At 40.1% G+C, this 18,897-nt stretch overlaps 1 protein-coding gene across 2 annotated transcripts in view; it reads left to right on the forward strand.

The window, feature by feature from the left end:
* Positions 1 to 18,897, forward strand: part of LOC145998590 (galactosylceramide sulfotransferase-like) — a 56,434-nt gene that overhangs the window by 36,316 nt on the left and 1,221 nt on the right. The window contains exon 2 of one of the 2 annotated variants that reach the window (XR_014443330.1): positions 1,095 to 2,232. Coding sequence is in view for 1 of the 2 variants with exons in the window: in XM_083135032.1 (XP_082991158.1) it covers positions 1,095 to 2,097 (1,003 nt within the window). In the remaining variant the exon portion in view is untranslated. Of the gene's footprint in view, positions 1 to 1,094; positions 2,432 to 18,897 lie in introns of those variants that run through there. The other variant, XM_083135032.1, reaches the window with a different exon arrangement.

Genomic DNA, 18,897 nt, shown 5'->3' on the forward strand with positions numbered 1-18,897 from the left:
TGGGGGTGACTGATTGCACCCAGTTCTTTTTCTCCTTTGTGCCGAATGCAGAGAAAGGGAGAGAGAGACCTGCGCCGTGCAAGTGCAGAATAGACCTGTTCTTGGCACACGGGTGCATTTCCTTTGCTCCAAATCCTGATTTAGAAGCGCCATTTGGATCAGTACGGGAGAGCTGGCCGACGTTATTCTCCCAGCTGTTATGCATGGTGCAATTTACGTGTCGAAACTGGATTGGATCTTCTTTTGCCCAATCGATGGTATTCGATTCATGTGTGTGTGTGTCGGTTGACAGATTGGTCGTTTCGAGGAACTGAGTTAGAATACACATCTTTATTCCAGGAAATAGGATCTCTCCGATGGCGCAGTGGTAGCGTCGTCGCCTTGTAATCAAGGGGTGGTTCGGATCCCACTTTAAACTGTAGGTCCAGTCCCGATTAGCCTTACTGTGGATAAAGTGGACTTAAAGCACCAAATCAATCAATCAATTTACAAAGGGAAACCAAATCGGCTCTGAGGAACTTTTCTTGTGTCCCCGGAAAGAAAAATGTCCAAAATTCATCAGAAAATTATGAAATAATTCCCTGGTATAATTTGAGTTCGTTTTCGAAATTTCCTTCAAGTAGTGGAGAATTGTCATAAACACTGTGTGAATTACATACTTAGTTCCCATCAAGTATTCCAGGTGGCAGCACATGTGCAAAAGTGTGTAAGATCTGCCAGAAGTGTGTAATCCTAGCACATTATGAGATTCCAACGAGTATATTGGGACCCAAAGATCTCCAGAAAACTGCTTACATCCCAAAATAAAAGGTCCCCGATATAAGGTGCCCAGTTGGGTTCCTCACTTTAAAAGTCTCGCAAACCATGAAGCATATGCTCTAGTGAAATGTGTTTGTCTTATTTCTGCTATTTCAAAACCGTCAACTAATTGTGCTCATCCCTGGAAATTACTGAATTAAAGACCTAGAAAAAAGCAATTGGATGCAACAATGCTGGATAATAATAAACATATTTTACAGAAGTAGCATTAACTTCTCTCTAGAGCAGAGATGGGAGCATTTTATCTTTGTAACAATCTTTCTCTTTACTTCCAGGAACCAGCTGGGCTTCAGCAACGTGTGGTTCGGGAACATCTCGGCGCCTGTCAGCAGTTCCAACTGCCGCCCCAGACAGGTCATATTTCTCCTGAAGACCCACAAGTGCGCCAGTTCCACGGCCCAGAATATTCTCCTTCGCTTCGGCCGTTCGCGGGAATTGGATTTCGTGCTTCCCAGGAGCGGAAATTATGTGGGAAATCCACGTCATTTTCGAAGAGACTTCGTCCCTCCCGAGTTACGTCCAGCAGGAGGACGATTTGACATTTTCGCCCATCACACCAGACTGAACGTCAGCGAGGTTCGAAACGTGATGAAAGATGGCGCAGCGTACGTCACGATATTACGTCATCCCGTGGCCCAGTTCGAGTCCCTGTTCAATTACTACAACCTGAAGGGACTTTACGGTATCGAGCTTCGAGATTTCATACGTCTTCCCTTGAACGATTCCAGGCTCAGTGCTAGACTGAACGGTAGAATAGGGCGAAACCAGATGTTGTGGGACATGGGCTACCCGCCGGAACAATTTGACAACCTGACGCGCGTGCAGGAGTTCGCCAATCAGATGGAGAAGTTCTTCGATCTTGTCATGATCGCGGAACACTTCCACACCTCCATGATATTCCTCAGCGAACTCTTGTGCTGGACGCTCAACGACGTCACGTACTTCATCCACAACGCCAGAGGGCGCTCGGAGATGCCCATGTTGACGGACGACGAACGCAACGACATCTTGCGGCTGAATCAAGGCGACCTTCTCCTGTACAATCACTTCCTGGAGATTTTCATAACCAAAGTGGCTTCCAGGAATCACGACGTCATGGTTCAAAATAGACACATGCTGCATTCGCTGATCAACAGGGCGTACGGGGAATGTTACGGACACAGAGGAAAATCGAAATGGGAGAATTTATCGGAATTGTGCAAGGGACTCATCACGACGGAACTCAAGTTCACGGACGATATAAGAAGGGAACAAATCAAACGATTGTCGATAGTGTGATCAGAAAATTGATTTTTCATGGAAATGGTGAACCTGTCCCAGTACAAAATAAACACGGTGATATGATCAGTGATTGTGCCATTCAAAGTTGTTTATGCAAGTCCTATCATCAAGAATCACCAACAGTCGTTGATGGTGAGCGTTTTAAATTTTACACATACAAGTTATCACATCACTATCATGATTATTATTATTTCATTGTATAATACAGTCACAAGGTAAAGTATGTTGCAGCTATGGGAAGTTAATTTTCTGTGAGCTCGTATCGGATAAAATGGACTGGTTAAGCGTGGCGTCACCAGAGCCAGTGTCCCGGATGTACGTTTCCTCAATCACCATCACTGGTAAATCAGTCCATTATATAGGGCAATCACCATTCATTTTGAATTTATACAATACATTCCTAATTATTTGCACACATTCACTCATTTCTCATGCAGATACTTCCATTTTAAAAATCTTCTAATTCCTTTTTTTTTTTTTACCATTTCCTGTTAGTTTGTCTAAAAAATTCAAGTATAATGTAGCCAATACGATTATCTACTGTGTACAATAATGGAACCAAATGTATTGGGAAATGAGCATTAATTTTTGATAATGCTTTACTTGAAAACTCTCTTTTCCATGCATAAATAAGGGATTCGAAAAAAAAAATGTTAGCATCACTACAGCGCCTTGAATAACGTAGTGTGGAAAACGACCCAAGAAACTGGTTCCCCGAGACGATGACAAGTAGATGGCAGTGCGATCGACACAGCTGCTAATTTTGTTATGAAAGTAATGCGGCTTAGTTAGTTTTTGGAATATATTGTGTAGATTTGTTTCTCTAGAAAGGCGGTAAGTGAATTGATGGAGACAGTTATATTTGTGGAGTGATTTGCAGTCAAGAAATGGCATTAATTTGGAAAGAAAAGTAAAATAAAATTAATAAATAAATAGCATGCGTAACACAAGAAGAAACATCGCAATGTGATTCCGGACGTCAGGTCTTGGACTGTGTATTAGAGTTTATTTTTGTATGTTATTAGAATATAAATAGTATCCTGAGAGATATTTCATACCGAGGCGACAAACCACAAATGTCGCTTGAAAGCGAGCAGTCGGAAATCAATGCAGCCTTTCGAACCGTAGGGACAAAAGCTCTGACTGCACCGTTTCCTCAAGGAGATTTTACACCAAAGCGACAAACGATACGAGGATTTCACACCAAAGCGACACGGGTCATTCGGTCCAAGGCAACTTTCATACCGAAGTGACACATGTTGCTTGGAAAGGAGCCAATCAGTAGTGTATATTGGTTGTTTCAAAGTCGTACTTAGTAGGTATTCTCTTTTTTTATCAATTGAATATCACTTTTTGACATATTTTGACAATTTTTTGTTGATGTTTTAGCGTTTGACGATTTTTCAGTGCAATTTTCACCGCATCTCATTTTTTCCCACTCGTACTTGGTAGGTATGCATTTGTAGCCTTTTTTTTATCAATTGAAAATCAGTTTTTGACATATTTTGACAAATTTTTGTCGATGTTTTAGCGTTTAGCGATGTTTTTGTAAAATTTCCTATTTTTCCCTTTTTTCCCACTCGTACTTGGTACGAATGCCACGATCTTACGTGATATAACTTAACCTATTTATTTTTTTTTCGTGCTAAACTACACGAGAGCCTCTACGTGTTTTGACCTACTTTAGAGTAGAACCATAAAGACAGAGCTGCAACCGAAAGTGAGGCTCGAAGTGAGGCTCGGTGAGGCTCGACTTAATAGTTTGCTCTTGTAAGACATAAGCCTTATTTTCTCGCAGTGTTGCCAATATTTTACTCGAAATAAAATCACCAAGGTTTTTTTCTTGGTCTAACCTATGTTATTGAACTGCGTCGTCACGTCCAAACCTGCATGACTTCCGAACACTATTGGTTTTATTCATATTTTTTCTTACGTATAGGTGTATATGATGAATCCCCAAACAGATTTTTCCTAAGTCTTACTGTTTCCAAGATAACCCCACTTCCGGTTGCCATTTTGGATTTCTGAACATAGGTTCTATTCATGCTTTTTCTCACGTATAGGTGTACCTGATGAATCTGCAAACAGATTTTTCCTAAGTCTTACAGTTTCCAAGATAACCCCACTTCCGGTCGCCATTTTGGATTTCCGAACATAGGTTCTATTCATATTTTACTTACATATAGGCGTACGTGACGAATCCGCAAACAGATTTTTTCTAAGTCTTACCGTTTCAAAGATAACCCCACTTCCGGTCGCCATTTTGGATTTCCGAGCATAGGTTCTATTCATATTTTACTTACATATAGGCGTACATGACGAATCCGCAAACAGATTTTTCCTAAGTCTCACCGTTTCCAAGATAACTAGTAGTGCAATCAACCCGGTTCAAAGCCCGAAAATGGGGCTCGGTGGGGCTCGGTGGGGCTCGCCAAACCTCAAAAACTCACTTTCTCTCCACGTTCCGCGCCTTATTTATTGCGCTGACGATGTTTCACAGCGTAGAAAACAGCACCAAAACATCAAAAACTCACTTTGATTATTTGGAGCTCACCAAAACCTCAAAAACTTATTTTTATTAATTGAGGTTCACCAAACCTCAAAAACTCTTATTTTCTCTCTATGTTCAGCGCCTCATTTATTGCGCTGACACAACGTGATGAGTAAATAATGCAGTCTCTTATTCTTGAAGGATGAATGCACCTTATCGTAATTTTCCAAGCCCCGGTCAAATGTTTGTATATCGTGACCTTTGTAAACCTCTCTCTCGGGAACGATGTGCCACACACACGCGCGTGCACGCCTATATTGTGACGCAAACAAACAAACAAATAATATATTTTTTTTAAGATTCCTGGCCCCTAACCCCACTTCCGGTCGCTATTTTGGATTTCCGAGCATAGGTTCTATTCATATTTTACTTACATATAGGCGTACGTGATGAATCAGCAAACAGATTTGTCCTAAGTCTTACCGTTTCCAAGATAACCCCACTTCCGGTCGCCATTTTGGATTTCCGACCATAGGTTCTATTCATATTTTTACTTACATATAGGCGTACGTGATGAATCCGCAAACAGATTTTTCCTAAGTCATGAATTGGAGGGTTCTATGGCAACTTATATTAATTCTCGTAAGAGAACAGAAAACACAAAAAAAAACAAAAAAAAAAAAAACAATACTGTGGTCACTACAACAAATAGTCTTCTTCAACCCCTATCCAACAAACCAAAAAAAAAATCATCATCCTAACTAGAACCATGTAACTAACATTGTGATGACTCATATTAAATACCTCTTAATTGTATTACTTATAAGGGTATACTATTGCACAACGTTTTTGCAACAAGTTATTACGTAACATTGTGATGACTCATATCTAATGCCCTTCGTTGTATTAACTATAAGGGAGTAAACTATTACACAACATGTTGCAACAAGTTATGACGTAATGTGATGAGTCATATCTAACGTGGCGTCTTCTGATTGGTTAATTATTACAGGTGTTTTCAATACGGTCCGCGTTTTTTATTATATAAGACGGCATACACTGCAGATCAGTCAGTCTCGTGAGAGCAGCCGAAGAGTACGGACGTCCTGTTGCAGCGCTCCTCGTTTTTGTAAAAACAATAGGTATTTAACTTTCTTTGAAGCTACATACCATCTATTATTTCTAGTTCAAAGGTGTTTCACGTGGTTTTTCATAGTAATTTCGACCAGATTGAATTTTGACGTGATCGTGCATTTTCTATTTCACCTCAAGAAATTCTATATAAATAACATACCTATATACTAGACTTTTTGATTTCTGTGATTTTCGAAAAAGAAATGGCATCTACCACCAGTTTCAATCGTAAAAATGATAAAACTGAATGTGTTACTTGTGGGAAGCTAATCTCAAGGAACAATTTATCGGTACACAGGGCAAGATGTAGCGAAACAGGTTCGAGAATTAATCGTTCGTCACCTTCTAAGTCTTGTGCTCGATGCGGAAAGATGATCAGCATTACAAATTTAAGTAAACACCTCAAAATTTGCAAACCATCGACCGAACGAGGAACAGTGAAAAGAAAAATCGATGATCCAGGAACCGAAGCTTCCACTTCCAAGCAAATTAAATTATCGAATGAACGCAAACCAATTAGATCTGCATTCAACGACCAACTCCAGGATTTTTCAATTAAGTCAGAACCAGGCCGTGACATCCTTAGTTTCTTGGATGAAACGAAAACACCTGTACTAAATATTTTGAAAGATAAACTTGAAAACAACTCTATAAAAGTATACGTTGTTCTGTTTTCCGAATACGAGAAAGTTGATGGCACAACGAGTATTTTTTATCATCGTACAAAAAATCGGACTCTTTATTTTGCTGACGTCGAAAATTTGGACAACTTCTATTATAAAGTTTCCAACGAGCTGGTTAAGAAACACGACGGTTTCGAGGCTAAAGGGTCGGGATGGTCTCTGTGTGGAAGTCCTCACACGTTAACCGTTTACGTGAACCGATTCTCGCCTCTTCGCGCTTCCAGCTACGTTCCTCTTCCACCGAACATTCAACACAAGAGGGCCGTGTTAAATATACAGAACAGCGATAACAAGTGTTTTCTCTGGTGTATATTGGCTGCACTGCATCCTGTTCATTGGTCAAATCATCCAGAACAGGTTTCTAATTACAAACAATACGAGACCGACTTTCAAAGTGTAATGTCTGGCATCGAATACCCGGTGACATTGTCGGATATAACAAAGTTCGAAAATCGTGCCGGAAAACGCATCGCTATTAATGTATATTCCTTCACGTCAGATAAATATCTCGTGCATCCCGTCAGGATAAGCGATATCGACGATGACGATGCTCGTGTGATTAATCTTCTTCTAATTTCAAACGAGGATGTTCATCACTACACGCTAATTCGTTCACTATCACGTTTGGTCAAAAGTCAAACTACCAAGCATGAACATTGCATCGAAGTTTGCCCGAGATGCCTAACCACGTTCGACGATCGTGACCGACGTGATCATCAAAATCTTCATAGTCGTCAAATTGCTCTGGAGAAACTTGCCGAACATAAAATTTATTGCGGTGACAACAGACCGGCTAGAATGTTGATGCCCGAAACGAACGAAGTCGAAGAATTCAAAATGCACAAGGCATTGTTGGAACATCCCGCAATCATCGTCGCAGATTTCGAGGCGTTCCTCAAACCACTCTCCTACTGCGAACCGGATCCTGAAATTTCCTCCACAACGCCGTACCAGCTTCATCAACCTAATAGTTTTGGCTATGTTGTTGTGCGACGTGATAAAATAAATGAATCATATATATACCGCGGGCCAAATGTAATCGAACACTTCCTGGAAAAAATGGTGGAGGAGGTTGAGGTAATTGGTAGCGTACTGCTTACATCAAAACCGATGGCACCTTTAACTGAAAATGAACTTCAAAATTACAATTCCACTGAGGTGTGTCCGGTATGTGATCAAAGTTTCACTGATGAGAACAAAAAAATATTCCACCACGATCATTTCAGCGGAAACTACATAGGTGGAATTTGCAACACGTGCAATCTTAAAATCCAGAAACCTAAATTTATCCCCATATTCTTTCACAACGGAAGCGAATATGATTTTCACCACCTGGTGAGACATCTTGGATACGATCCGAAACGTAAGAATGAAGAATGAAGAACGCTACATTAGTCTCAGCAAGCAAGTGTCGATTCCGGGAACGAAAAATACAATCGAGATGCGCTTCCTGGATTCGTATAGATTTCTCTCTGCAAGTCTGGATGCTTTAGCGAACAAACTCACCGACGATCAATTTAAAATAACTAGAGCTAGTTTTCCCAACGTAGACATAGAACTCGTTAGACGTAAAGGGATTTATCCTTACGAATACGTTAGTGATGGTTCTAAATTTAACGACGACGCTCTTCCACTTCCAAGAGAATTTTACAGCAGACTCAGAGAGAAAGGAATCGCGGAAGAAGAATACCAACACGCGCAACTCATGTGGGAGAAATTAGAATGTACGACGCTCGGAGACTACCACGACGCATACTTAAAACTGGACGTGACGATACTCGCGGATGTTTTTCAAGCGTTCAGGAAAACGGCAACGAATATTTATAAATTAGATCCAGCGTATTTCTACAGTCTACCGGGATTAGCGTGGTCGGCAATGTTATTCCAGACAAAGGTCAAGCTGGAACTGATATCGGATGTTGACATGTTACTTTTCATCGAAAGAGGGATACGAGGTGGAATGGTGCAATGCGTACAGAGACATGCAAAAGCTAATAACGTACACATGAAAGAAGATTACGATTCAAATCGAGCATCGAATTACATCTTCTACGCCGACGTTAATAATCTCTACGGACATGCCATGGTTCAGAAACTTCCTTACGGGGGATTCGAATGGTTAGATCCCACTTCGATAGATATTATTCATTTCGACGATAGCGAGTGTGGTTTCTTCGCAGAGGTAGATCTCCAATTCTCCGACCACCTGCACGACACGTTTTCGGATTTGCCTCCGACTCCCGAAATCAAATGTCCACCCGACTCGGTTCAAGACAAGCTTTTGTTAACATTGGACCCTAAACAGAGATACGTCGTCCACTACAAGAATCTCCGGTTTTTGATTGGGAAGGGTGTTCAGATAGTAAATGTTAGAAGAATACTAAAGTTTAAACATTCCACGTGGTTAAGACCTTACATAGAAACTAACACACAACATAGAACAGCTGCCACTTCCGATTTAGACAAGGACTTCTTTAAATTAATGAACAATGCGGTGTACGGAAAGACCATGGAGAATGTTAGAAAGCACGTAGACGTGAAATTAATTTCCGATAAGAATAAATGTCGGAAGTGGATAGCCGATCCTAGATTCAAGTCGAGAAAAATTTACAACGAGAATTTGGCACTTTTCAATCTAGATATAAAATTGATGAAATTCAGAAAACCAATTTACGTTGGCGCAACGGTTCTCGACTTGTCGAAACTTTACATGTTCGAATTTCATTACGACGTGATGAAACCCTTCTACAATGATAAGATATCACTTTTGTACACGGACACCGACAGCTTCATTTACAGCATACAAACACCTAACCTATACGAAGACATAAAAAATCCTTCCATGCTTGAGTATTTCGATACTTCTGCGTATCCTCAACCCAACAGATTTGGGATTCCATCTCGTAACAAAAAAGTCCTAGGTAAACTGAAAGATGAATGTAACGGTGATATTATTGTCGAGTTCGCGGGTTTGCGTTCGAAGATGTATGCCATGAGAACAGAGAGTAGCGTCACGAAGAAAGCAAAAGGTGTGGGCAAGAATACGGTGGAGAACAAACTCACCTTCCACGATTACATCGATTGCCTTTACTCACAATCGACGATACTAAGTATAGAACAAAGAATCCAAAGTGTAGACCACGTGATTACAACAAACGAAGTTAGGAAAGTAGCATTAGATCCGCACGACGATAAAAGATGTATTTTGTCTTGTGGAATCCACACGTTGCCTTGGGGACACTATCGTTTAGAAAATAGTAAAAATTGTAGGCAATGCAATTGAAAAAAAAATAAACTTAAATAACTATAACTAAAATAAAAAAAACTTTGACTGTCTCAAATTATCACATACACAATAAAGAACTAGCAAGGACAATGAATCTCTTTGGTTTCCGAAAGCAAACAATGGAGACTGTACACCGCAAGGCAGATCATGAATTTCTACCTTCCATGTTATCTAAACTCAACGGCCTGTTGATCAATCAATTTTCAAAACGTTGCTCTTCTTGCTGGAACAGGGACGATTTCGGATTCGCGACGATCGACGTGACGAGGAAACCCAACGACGGAAAATACAGAAACAAAATCAACGACTTTCAAAACGTTGCAACGTTGTGAGAAAAATACAGAAACAAACGCTGTACAGAAACGTTTCTCACAACGTTGCAACGTTTTGAAAGTCGTTGATTTTGTTTCTGTATTTTCCGTCGTTGGGTTTCCTCGTCACGTCGATCGTCGCGAATCCGAAATCGTCCCTGTTCCAGCAAGAAGAGCAACGTTTTGAAAATTGATTGATCAACAGGCCGTTGGGTTTAGATAACATGGAAGGTAGAAATTCATGATCTGCCTTGCGGTGTACAGTCTCCATTGTTTGCTTTCGGAAACCAAAGAGATTCATTGTCCTTGCTAGTTCTTTATTGTGTATGTGATAATTTGAGACAGTCAAAGTTTTTTTTATTTTAGTTATAGTTATTTAAGTTTATTTTTTTTTCAATTGCATTGCCTACAATTTTTACTATTTTCTAAACGATAGTGTCCCCAAGGCAACGTGTGGATTCCACAAGACAAAATACATCTTTTATCGTCGTGCGGATCTAATGCTACTTTCCTAACTTCGTTTGTTGTAATCACGTGGTCTACACTTTGGATTCTTTGTTCTATACTTAGTATCGTCGATTGTGAGTAAAGGCAATCGATGTAATCGTGGAAGGTGAGTTTGTTCTCCACCGTATTCTTGCCCACACCTTTTGCTTTCTTCGTGACGCTACTCTCTGTTCTCATGGCATACATCTTCGAACGCAAACCCGCGAACTCGACAATAATATCACCGTTACATTCATCTTTCAGTTTACCTAGGACTTTTTTGTTACGAGATGGAATCCCAAATCTGTTGGGTTGAGGATACGCAGAAGTATCGAAATACTCAAGCATGGAAGGATTTTTTATGTCTTCGTATAGGTTAGGTGTTTGTATGCTGTAAATGAAGCTGTCGGTGTCCGTGTACAAAAGTGATATCTTATCATTGTAGAAGGGTTTCATCACGTCGTAATGAAATTCGAACATGTAAAGTTTCGACAAGTCGAGAACCGTTGCGCCAACGTAAATTGGTTTTCTGAATTTCATCAATTTTATATCTAGATTGAAAAGTGCCAAATTCTCGTTGTAAATTTTTCTCGACTTGAATCTAGGATCGGCTATCCACTTCCGACATTTATTCTTATCGGAAATTAATTTCACGTCTACGTGCTTTCTAACATTCTCCATGGTCTTTCCGTACACCGCATTGTTCATTAATTTAAAGAAGTCCTTGTCTAAATCGGAAGTGGCAGCTGTTCTATGTTGTGTGTTAGTTTCTATGTAAGGTCTTAACCACGTGGAATGTTTAAACTTTAGTATTCTTCTAACATTTACTATCTGAACACCCTTCCCAATCAAAAACCGGAGATTCTTGTAGTGGACGACGTATCTCTGTTTAGGGTCCAATGTTAACAAAAGCTTGTCTTGAACCGAGTCGGGTGGACATTTGATTTCGGGAGTCGGAGGCAAATCCGAAAACGTGTCGTGCAGGTGGTCGGAGAATTGGAGATCTACCTCTGCGAAGAAACCACACTCGCTATCGTCGAAATGAATAATATCTATCGAAGTGGGATCTAACCATTCGAATCCCCCGTAAGGAAGTTTCTGAACCATGGCATGTCCGTAGAGATTATTAACGTCGGCGTAGAAGATGTAATTCGATGCTCGATTTGAATCGTAATCTTCTTTCATGTGTACGTTATTAGCTTTTGCATGTCTCTGTACGCATTGCACCATTCCACCTCGTATCCCTCTTTCGATGAAAAGTAACATGTCAACATCCGATATCAGTTCCAGCTTGACCTTTGTCTGGAATAACATTGCCGACCACGCTAATCCCGGTAGACTGTAGAAATACGCTGGATCTAATTTATAAATATTCGTTGCCGTTTTCCTGAACGCTTGAAAAACATCCGCGAGTATCGTCACGTCCAGTTTTAAGTATGCGTCGTGGTAGTCTCCGAGCGTCGTACATTCTAATTTCTCCCACATGAGTTGCGCGTGTTGGTATTCTTCTTCCGCGATTCCTTTCTCTCTGAGTCTGCTGTAAAATTCTCTTGGAAGTGGAAGAGCGTCGTCGTTAAATTTAGAACCATCACTAACGTATTCGTAAGGATAAATCCCTTTACGTCTAACGAGTTCTATGTCTACGTTGGGAAAACTAGCTCTAGTTATTTTAAATTGATCGTCGGTGAGTTTGTTCGCTAAAGCATCCAGACTTGCAGAGAGAAATCTATACGAATCCAGGAAGCGCATCTCGATTGTATTTTTCGTTCCCGGAATCGACACTTGCTTGCTGAGACTAATGTAGCGTTCTTCATTCTTCATTCTTACGTTTCGGATCGTATCCAAGATGTCTCACCAGGTGGTGAAAATCATATTCGCTTCCGTTGTGAAAGAATATGGGGATAAATTTAGGTTTCTGGATTTTAAGATTGCACGTGTTGCAAATTCCACCTATGTAGTTTCCGCTGAAATGATCGTGGTGGAATATTTTTTTGTTCTCATCAGTGAAACTTTGATCACATACCGGACACACCTCAGTGGAATTGTAATTTTGAAGTTCATTTTCAGTTAAAGGTGCCATCGGTTTTGATGTAAGCAGTACGCTACCAATTACCTCAACCTCCTCCACCATTTTTTCCAGGAAGTGTTCGATTACATTTGGCCCGCGGTATATATATGATTCATTTATTTTATCACGTCGCACAACAACATAGCCAAAACTATTAGGTTGATGAAGCTGGTACGGCGTTGTGGAGGAAATTTCAGGATCCGGTTCGCAGTAGGAGAGTGGTTTGAGGAACGCCTCGAAATCTGCGACGATGATTGCGGGATGTTCCAACAATGCCTTGTGCATTTTGAATTCTTCGACTTCGTTCGTTTCGGGCATCAACATTCTAGCCGGTCTGTTGTCACCGCAATAAATTTTATGTTCGGCAAGTTTCTCCAGAGCAATTTGACGACTATGAAGATTTTGATGATCACGTCGGTCACGATCGTCGAACGTGGTTAGGCATCTCGGGCAAACTTCGATGCAATGTTCATGCTTGGTAGTTTGACTTTTGACCAAACGTGATAGTGAACGAATTAGCGTGTAGTGATGAACATCCTCGTTTGAAATTAGAAGAAGATTAATCACACGAGCATCGTCATCGTCGATATCGCTTATCCTGACGGGATGCACGAGATATTTATCTGACGTGAAGGAATATACATTAATAGCGATGCGTTTTCCGGCACGATTTTCGAACTTTGTTATATCCGACAATGTCACCGGGTATTCGATGCCAGACATTACACTTTGAAAGTCGGTCTCGTATTGTTTGTAATTAGAAACCTGTTCTGGATGATTTGACCAATGAACAGGATGCAGTGCAGCCAATATACACCAGAGAAAACACTTGTTATCGCTGTTCTGTATATTTAACACGGCCCTCTTGTGTTGAATGTTCGGTGGAAGAGGAACGTAGCTGGAAGCGCGAAGAGGCGAGAATCGGTTCACGTAAACGGTTAACGTGTGAGGACTTCCACACAGAGACCATCCCGACCCTTTAGCCTCGAAACCGTCGTGTTTCTTAACCAGCTCGTTGGAAACTTTATAATAGAAGTTGTCCAAATTTTCGACGTCAGCAAAATAAAGAGTCCGATTTTTTGTACGATGATAAAAAATACTCGTTGTGCCATCAACTTTCTCGTATTCGGAAAACAGAACAACGTATACTTTTATAGAGTTGTTTTCAAGTTTATCTTTCAAAATATTTAGTACAGGTGTTTTCGTTTCATCCAAGAAACTAAGGATGTCACGGCCTGGTTCTGACTTAATTGAAAAATCCTGGAGTTGGTCGTTGAATGCAGATCTAATTGGTTTGCGTTCATTCGATAATTTAATTTGCTTGGAAGTGGAAGCTTCGGTTCCTGGATCATCGATTTTTCTTTTCAATGTTCCTTGTTCGGTCGATGGTTTGCAAATTTTGAGGTGTTTACTTAAATTTGTAATGCTGATCATCTTTCCGCATCGAGCACAAGACTTAGAAGGTGACGAACGATTAATTCTCGAACCTGTTTCGCTACATCTTGCCCTGCGTACCGATAAATTGTTCCTTGAGATTAGCTTCCCACAAGTAACACATTCAGTTTTATCATTTTTACGATTGAAACTGGTGGTGGATGCCATTGCTTTTTCGAAAATCACAGAAATCAAAGAGTCTAGTATATAGCGATACAATTTTCAGGTATGTTATTTATATAGAATTTCTTGAGGTGAAATAGAAAATGCACGATCACGTCAAAATTCAATCTGGTCGAAATTACTATGAAAAACCACGTGAAACACCTTTGAACTTGAAATAATAGATGGTATGTAGCTTCAAAGAAAGTTAAATACCTATTTTTTTTACAAAAACGAGGAGCGCTGCAACAGGACGTCCGTACTCTTCGGCTGCTCTCACGAGACTGACTGATCTGCAGTGTATACCGTCTTATATAATAAAAAACGCGGACCGTATTGAAAACACCTGTAATAATTAACCAATCAGAAGACGCCACGTTAGATATGACTCATCACATTACGTCATAACTTGTTGCAACATGTTGTGTAATAGTTTACTCCCTTATAGTTAATACAACGAAGGGCATTAGATATGAGTCATCACAATGTTACGTAATAACTTGTTGCAAAAACGTTGTGCAATAGTATACCCTTATAAGTAATACAATTAAGAGGTATTTAATATGAGTCATCACAATGTTAGTTACATGGTTCTAGTTAGGATGATGATTTTTTTTTTGGTTTGTTGGATAGGGGTTGAAGAAGACTATTTGTTGTAGTGACCACAGTATTGTTTTTTTTTTTTTGTTTTTTTTTGTGTTTTCTGTTCTCTTACGAGAATTAATATAAGTTGCCATAGAACCCTCCAATTCATGACTTAGGAAAAATCTGTTTGCGGATTCATCACGTACGCCTATACGTGAGTAAAATGTGAATAGAACCTATGTTCGGAAATCCAAAATGGCGACCGGAAGTGGGATTATCTTGGAAACAGTAAGACTTAGGAAAAATCTGTTTGCGGATTCATCACGTACGCCTATATGTAAGTAAAAATATGAATAGAACCTATGGTCGGAAATCCAAAATAGCGACCGGAAGTGGGGTTAACTTGGAAACGGTAAAACTTAGGAAGAATCTGTTTGGTGATTCATCACGTACACCTATATATAAGAAAAAATATGAATAGAACCTATGTTCGGAAATCCAAAATGGCGACCGGAAGTGGGGTTATCTTGGAAACGGTAAGACTTAGGACAAATCTGTTTGCTGATTCATCACGTACGCCTATATGTAAGTAAAATATGAATAGAACCTATGCTCGGAAATCCAAAATAGCGACCGGAAGTGGGGTTAGGGGCCAGGAATCTTAAAAAAAAAATATTATTTGTTTGTTTGTTTGCGTCACAATATAGGCGTGCACGCGCGTGTGTGTGGCACATCGTTCCCGAGAGAGAGGTTTACAAAGGTCACGATATACAAACATTTGACCGGGGCTTGGAAAATTACGATAAGGTGCATTCATCCTTCAAGAATAAGAGACTGCATTATTTACTCATCACGTTGTGTCAGCGCAATAAATGAGGCGCTGAACATAGAGAGAAAATAAGAGTTTTTGAGGTTTGGTGAACCTCAATTAATAAAAATAAGTTTTTGAGGTTTTGGTGAGCTCCAAATAATCAAAGTGAGTTTTTGATGTTTTGGTGCTGTTTTCTACGCTGTGAAACATCGTCAGCGCAATAAATAAGGCGCGGAACGTGGAGAGAAAGTGAGTTTTTGAGGTTTGGCGAGCCCCACCGAGCCCCACCGAGCCCCATTTTCGGGCTTTGAACCGGGTTGATTGCACTACTAGTTATCTTGGAAACGGTGAGACTTAGGAAAAATCTGTTTGCGGATTCGTCATGTACGCCTATATGTAAGTAAAATATGAATAGAACCTATGCTCGGAAATCCAAAATGGCGACCGGAAGTGGGGTTATCTTTGAAACGGTAAGACTTAGAAAAAATCTGTTTGCGGATTCGTCACGTACGCCTATATGTAAGTAAAATATGAATAGAACCTATGTTCGGAAATCCAAAATGGCGACCGGAAGTGGGGTTATCTTGGAAACTGTAAGACTTAGGAAAAATCTGTTTGCAGATTCATCAGGTACACCTATACGTGAGAAAAAGCATGAATAGAACCTATGTTCAGAAATCCAAAATGGCAACCGGAAGTGGGGTTATCTTGGAAACAGTAAGACTTAGGAAACATCTGTTTGGGGATTCATCATATACACCTATACGTAAGAAAAAATATGAATAAAACCAATAGTGTTCGGAAGTCATGCAGGTTTGGACGTGACGACGCAGTTCAATAACATAGGTTAGACCAAGAAAAAAACCTTGGTGATTTTATTTCGAGTAAAATGTTGGCAACACTGCGAGAAAATAAGGCTTATGTCTTACAAGAGCAAACTATTAAGTCGAGCCTCACCGAGCCTCACTTCGAGCCTCACTTTCGGTTGCAGCTCTGTCTTTATGGTTCTACTCTAAAGTAGGTCAAAGCACGTAGAGGCTCTCGTGTAGTTTAGCACGAAAAAAAAATAAATAGGTTAAGTTATATCACGTAAGATCGTGGCATTCGTACCAAGTACGAGTGGGAAAAAAGGGAAAAATAGGAAATTTTACAAAAACATCGCTAAACGCTAAAACATCGACAAAAATTTGTCAAAATATGTCAAAAACTGATTTTCAATTGATAAAAAAAGGCTACAAATGCATACCTACCAAGTACGAGTGGGAATAAAATGAGATGCGGTGAAAATTGCACTGAAAAATCGTCAAACGCTAAAACATCAACAAAAAATTGTCAAAATATGTCAAAAAGTGATATTCAATTGATAAAAAAAGAGAATACCTACTAAGTACGACTTTGAAACAACCAATATACACTACTCCAATCAAGAGCAATATTTCACATCGTAGCGGCATGACGGGAAGCACAGGCCAGCGTTCGGTTGGTGAAAACCTCAAGCAATAAGTGTCGCGTGCCGCTTGTCACTTTGGTGCGCAATCTCACTAAAGCAAGACACTCATTGCATCGCGTATGCGCGAACAACAAACCACGGCAACATGTTGCAAGCTATTGAGGAAATGGCCCAGTTTGAGCGACGCAGAAGCGACAAAGCGACACGTGTGGCTTATCGTGTCGCCTAGATCTGTTGTTGTAATGTGCGATTTATCGTGTCGCCTATCTGTTGTTCGCAAGCAACGCTTGCTAATAGACTGAAGGCACCATGTCGCTTGTCACTTAGTTGGGACCCTCATGTGCAATGAATGCTATTTTACAATCTGGAAGTGTGTGTCACTAGTGTGACAGTGTGAACATCCCGTGTCGCTTGTCCCATTGGTTTGAAAGTTTCCTGACACTCATGTCGATGGCACTAAGAAAGTTTTGTGGGGTTCCCCTTGTCGTTTCATGCAATCATCATTATCATCATCGCCGCGATTAGTTTAAAGCAGAAGAAAAGAGATAAATATCCAAAATACAAATGCTTCAGTGTGTATATATTTAAAAGAAATGATGATGATAATAATAATGAACCTAATTCATACACAAAAATTTAGTTGCCAAGAACATTCCACGCGTATTTTTTCTCCCGTATTATTAACGAAAGTATGACGATAACAGGACGTGGTCGACTGTCTAGAATGTTCGTTAATATCTTCGCGACCACTGTACCAAATATCATAGCAATTATCACATTCATAGAAATGCTTCATGTAAAAGAATCAGACGTTGCAGCGAAAACTCCATTTACTTCCATTATAAGCAGACGAATGCCTAGCACGTGTACCGACACCAGCGCCTCTAGCGGTATCATATTCGAGTGGAACCAGCCTGAGAGCGCAGAAGCATGCCGTTTTCCACACTACGTTATTCTAGGCGCTGTAGCATCACTCCTTGATTACCACAGTTGCAAATCGGAGATTTCAAAATGTGTAATATCCAAGGTGATAATAATACAGGTGGGGCCCATCGAACATTTCTTGTGCTTGCGAATTTTCATGTGACGTAATTTGGAGGCCTTCACAAAATTTGCAGTAAACGACAATTGCAGAGTGTTCCCCATCCCAACTAAGACTTTTCCCACGATAACTCAGGTAAGCAGTAGCGGGCGATTAGGAGGGCGTGGGTAGGCAACTGCCCCCATTTTCTGCCCTGCACTATGGCTTCTTAATGCTAAGCTTTCTCTAGCAAGATAAAATAAACTGTCCTTGCCCCCCAGTTTTGGAACCTAATCGCCGCCACTGCAGGTAAGTTAACACAAATGTAGGAAACTAATTGCATAAAACTGTTAAAATTACAATACTATAATTCTTCAGAAAATCAAGAGACTCCACGTGACGCCACGGAATCCTGACACCTTTTGAATTTAACATAGAGGGCGACTCTGTTTAAAAATTAAACGCAAAACATCTTCCGCTCAATTGATGTATAATATATTTGCATCGATTGGCTGTCAGTTTGCCAATGGACGAACAGTTTGAACTTGCAAAACCGTCATTATTTATACAGCTTTTCCCGCCAGTCATATCTCTGAAAAACAGACTTTCGAAACATTTTAATATTGTATGCCTCAAATATAATAAGCATGCACCTGATATATAGTAAGCTGTCTCAATTAGGCTAAAATAACTTAATGTCCTTTATTGCTTTTTATTTATTTCTTTAACTAATAGCAGTAAAGGACAAAAACTGTGGGCCAAATTTTAATTAATAAGAAACATTTTTTGATACCTTTATGCACAACAAGAGAGAATCATTTATTACCATTTCGAAATGGTCTGTTTCTGAATGGTAGTTAAATGACCATTCTTCA

Source organism: Lepisma saccharinum, chromosome 14 (assembly GCF_977018435.1).
Source record: "Lepisma saccharinum chromosome 14, izLepSacc3.1, whole genome shotgun sequence".
NCBI classification, from domain to species: domain Eukaryota; kingdom Metazoa; phylum Arthropoda; class Insecta; order Zygentoma; family Lepismatidae; genus Lepisma; species Lepisma saccharinum.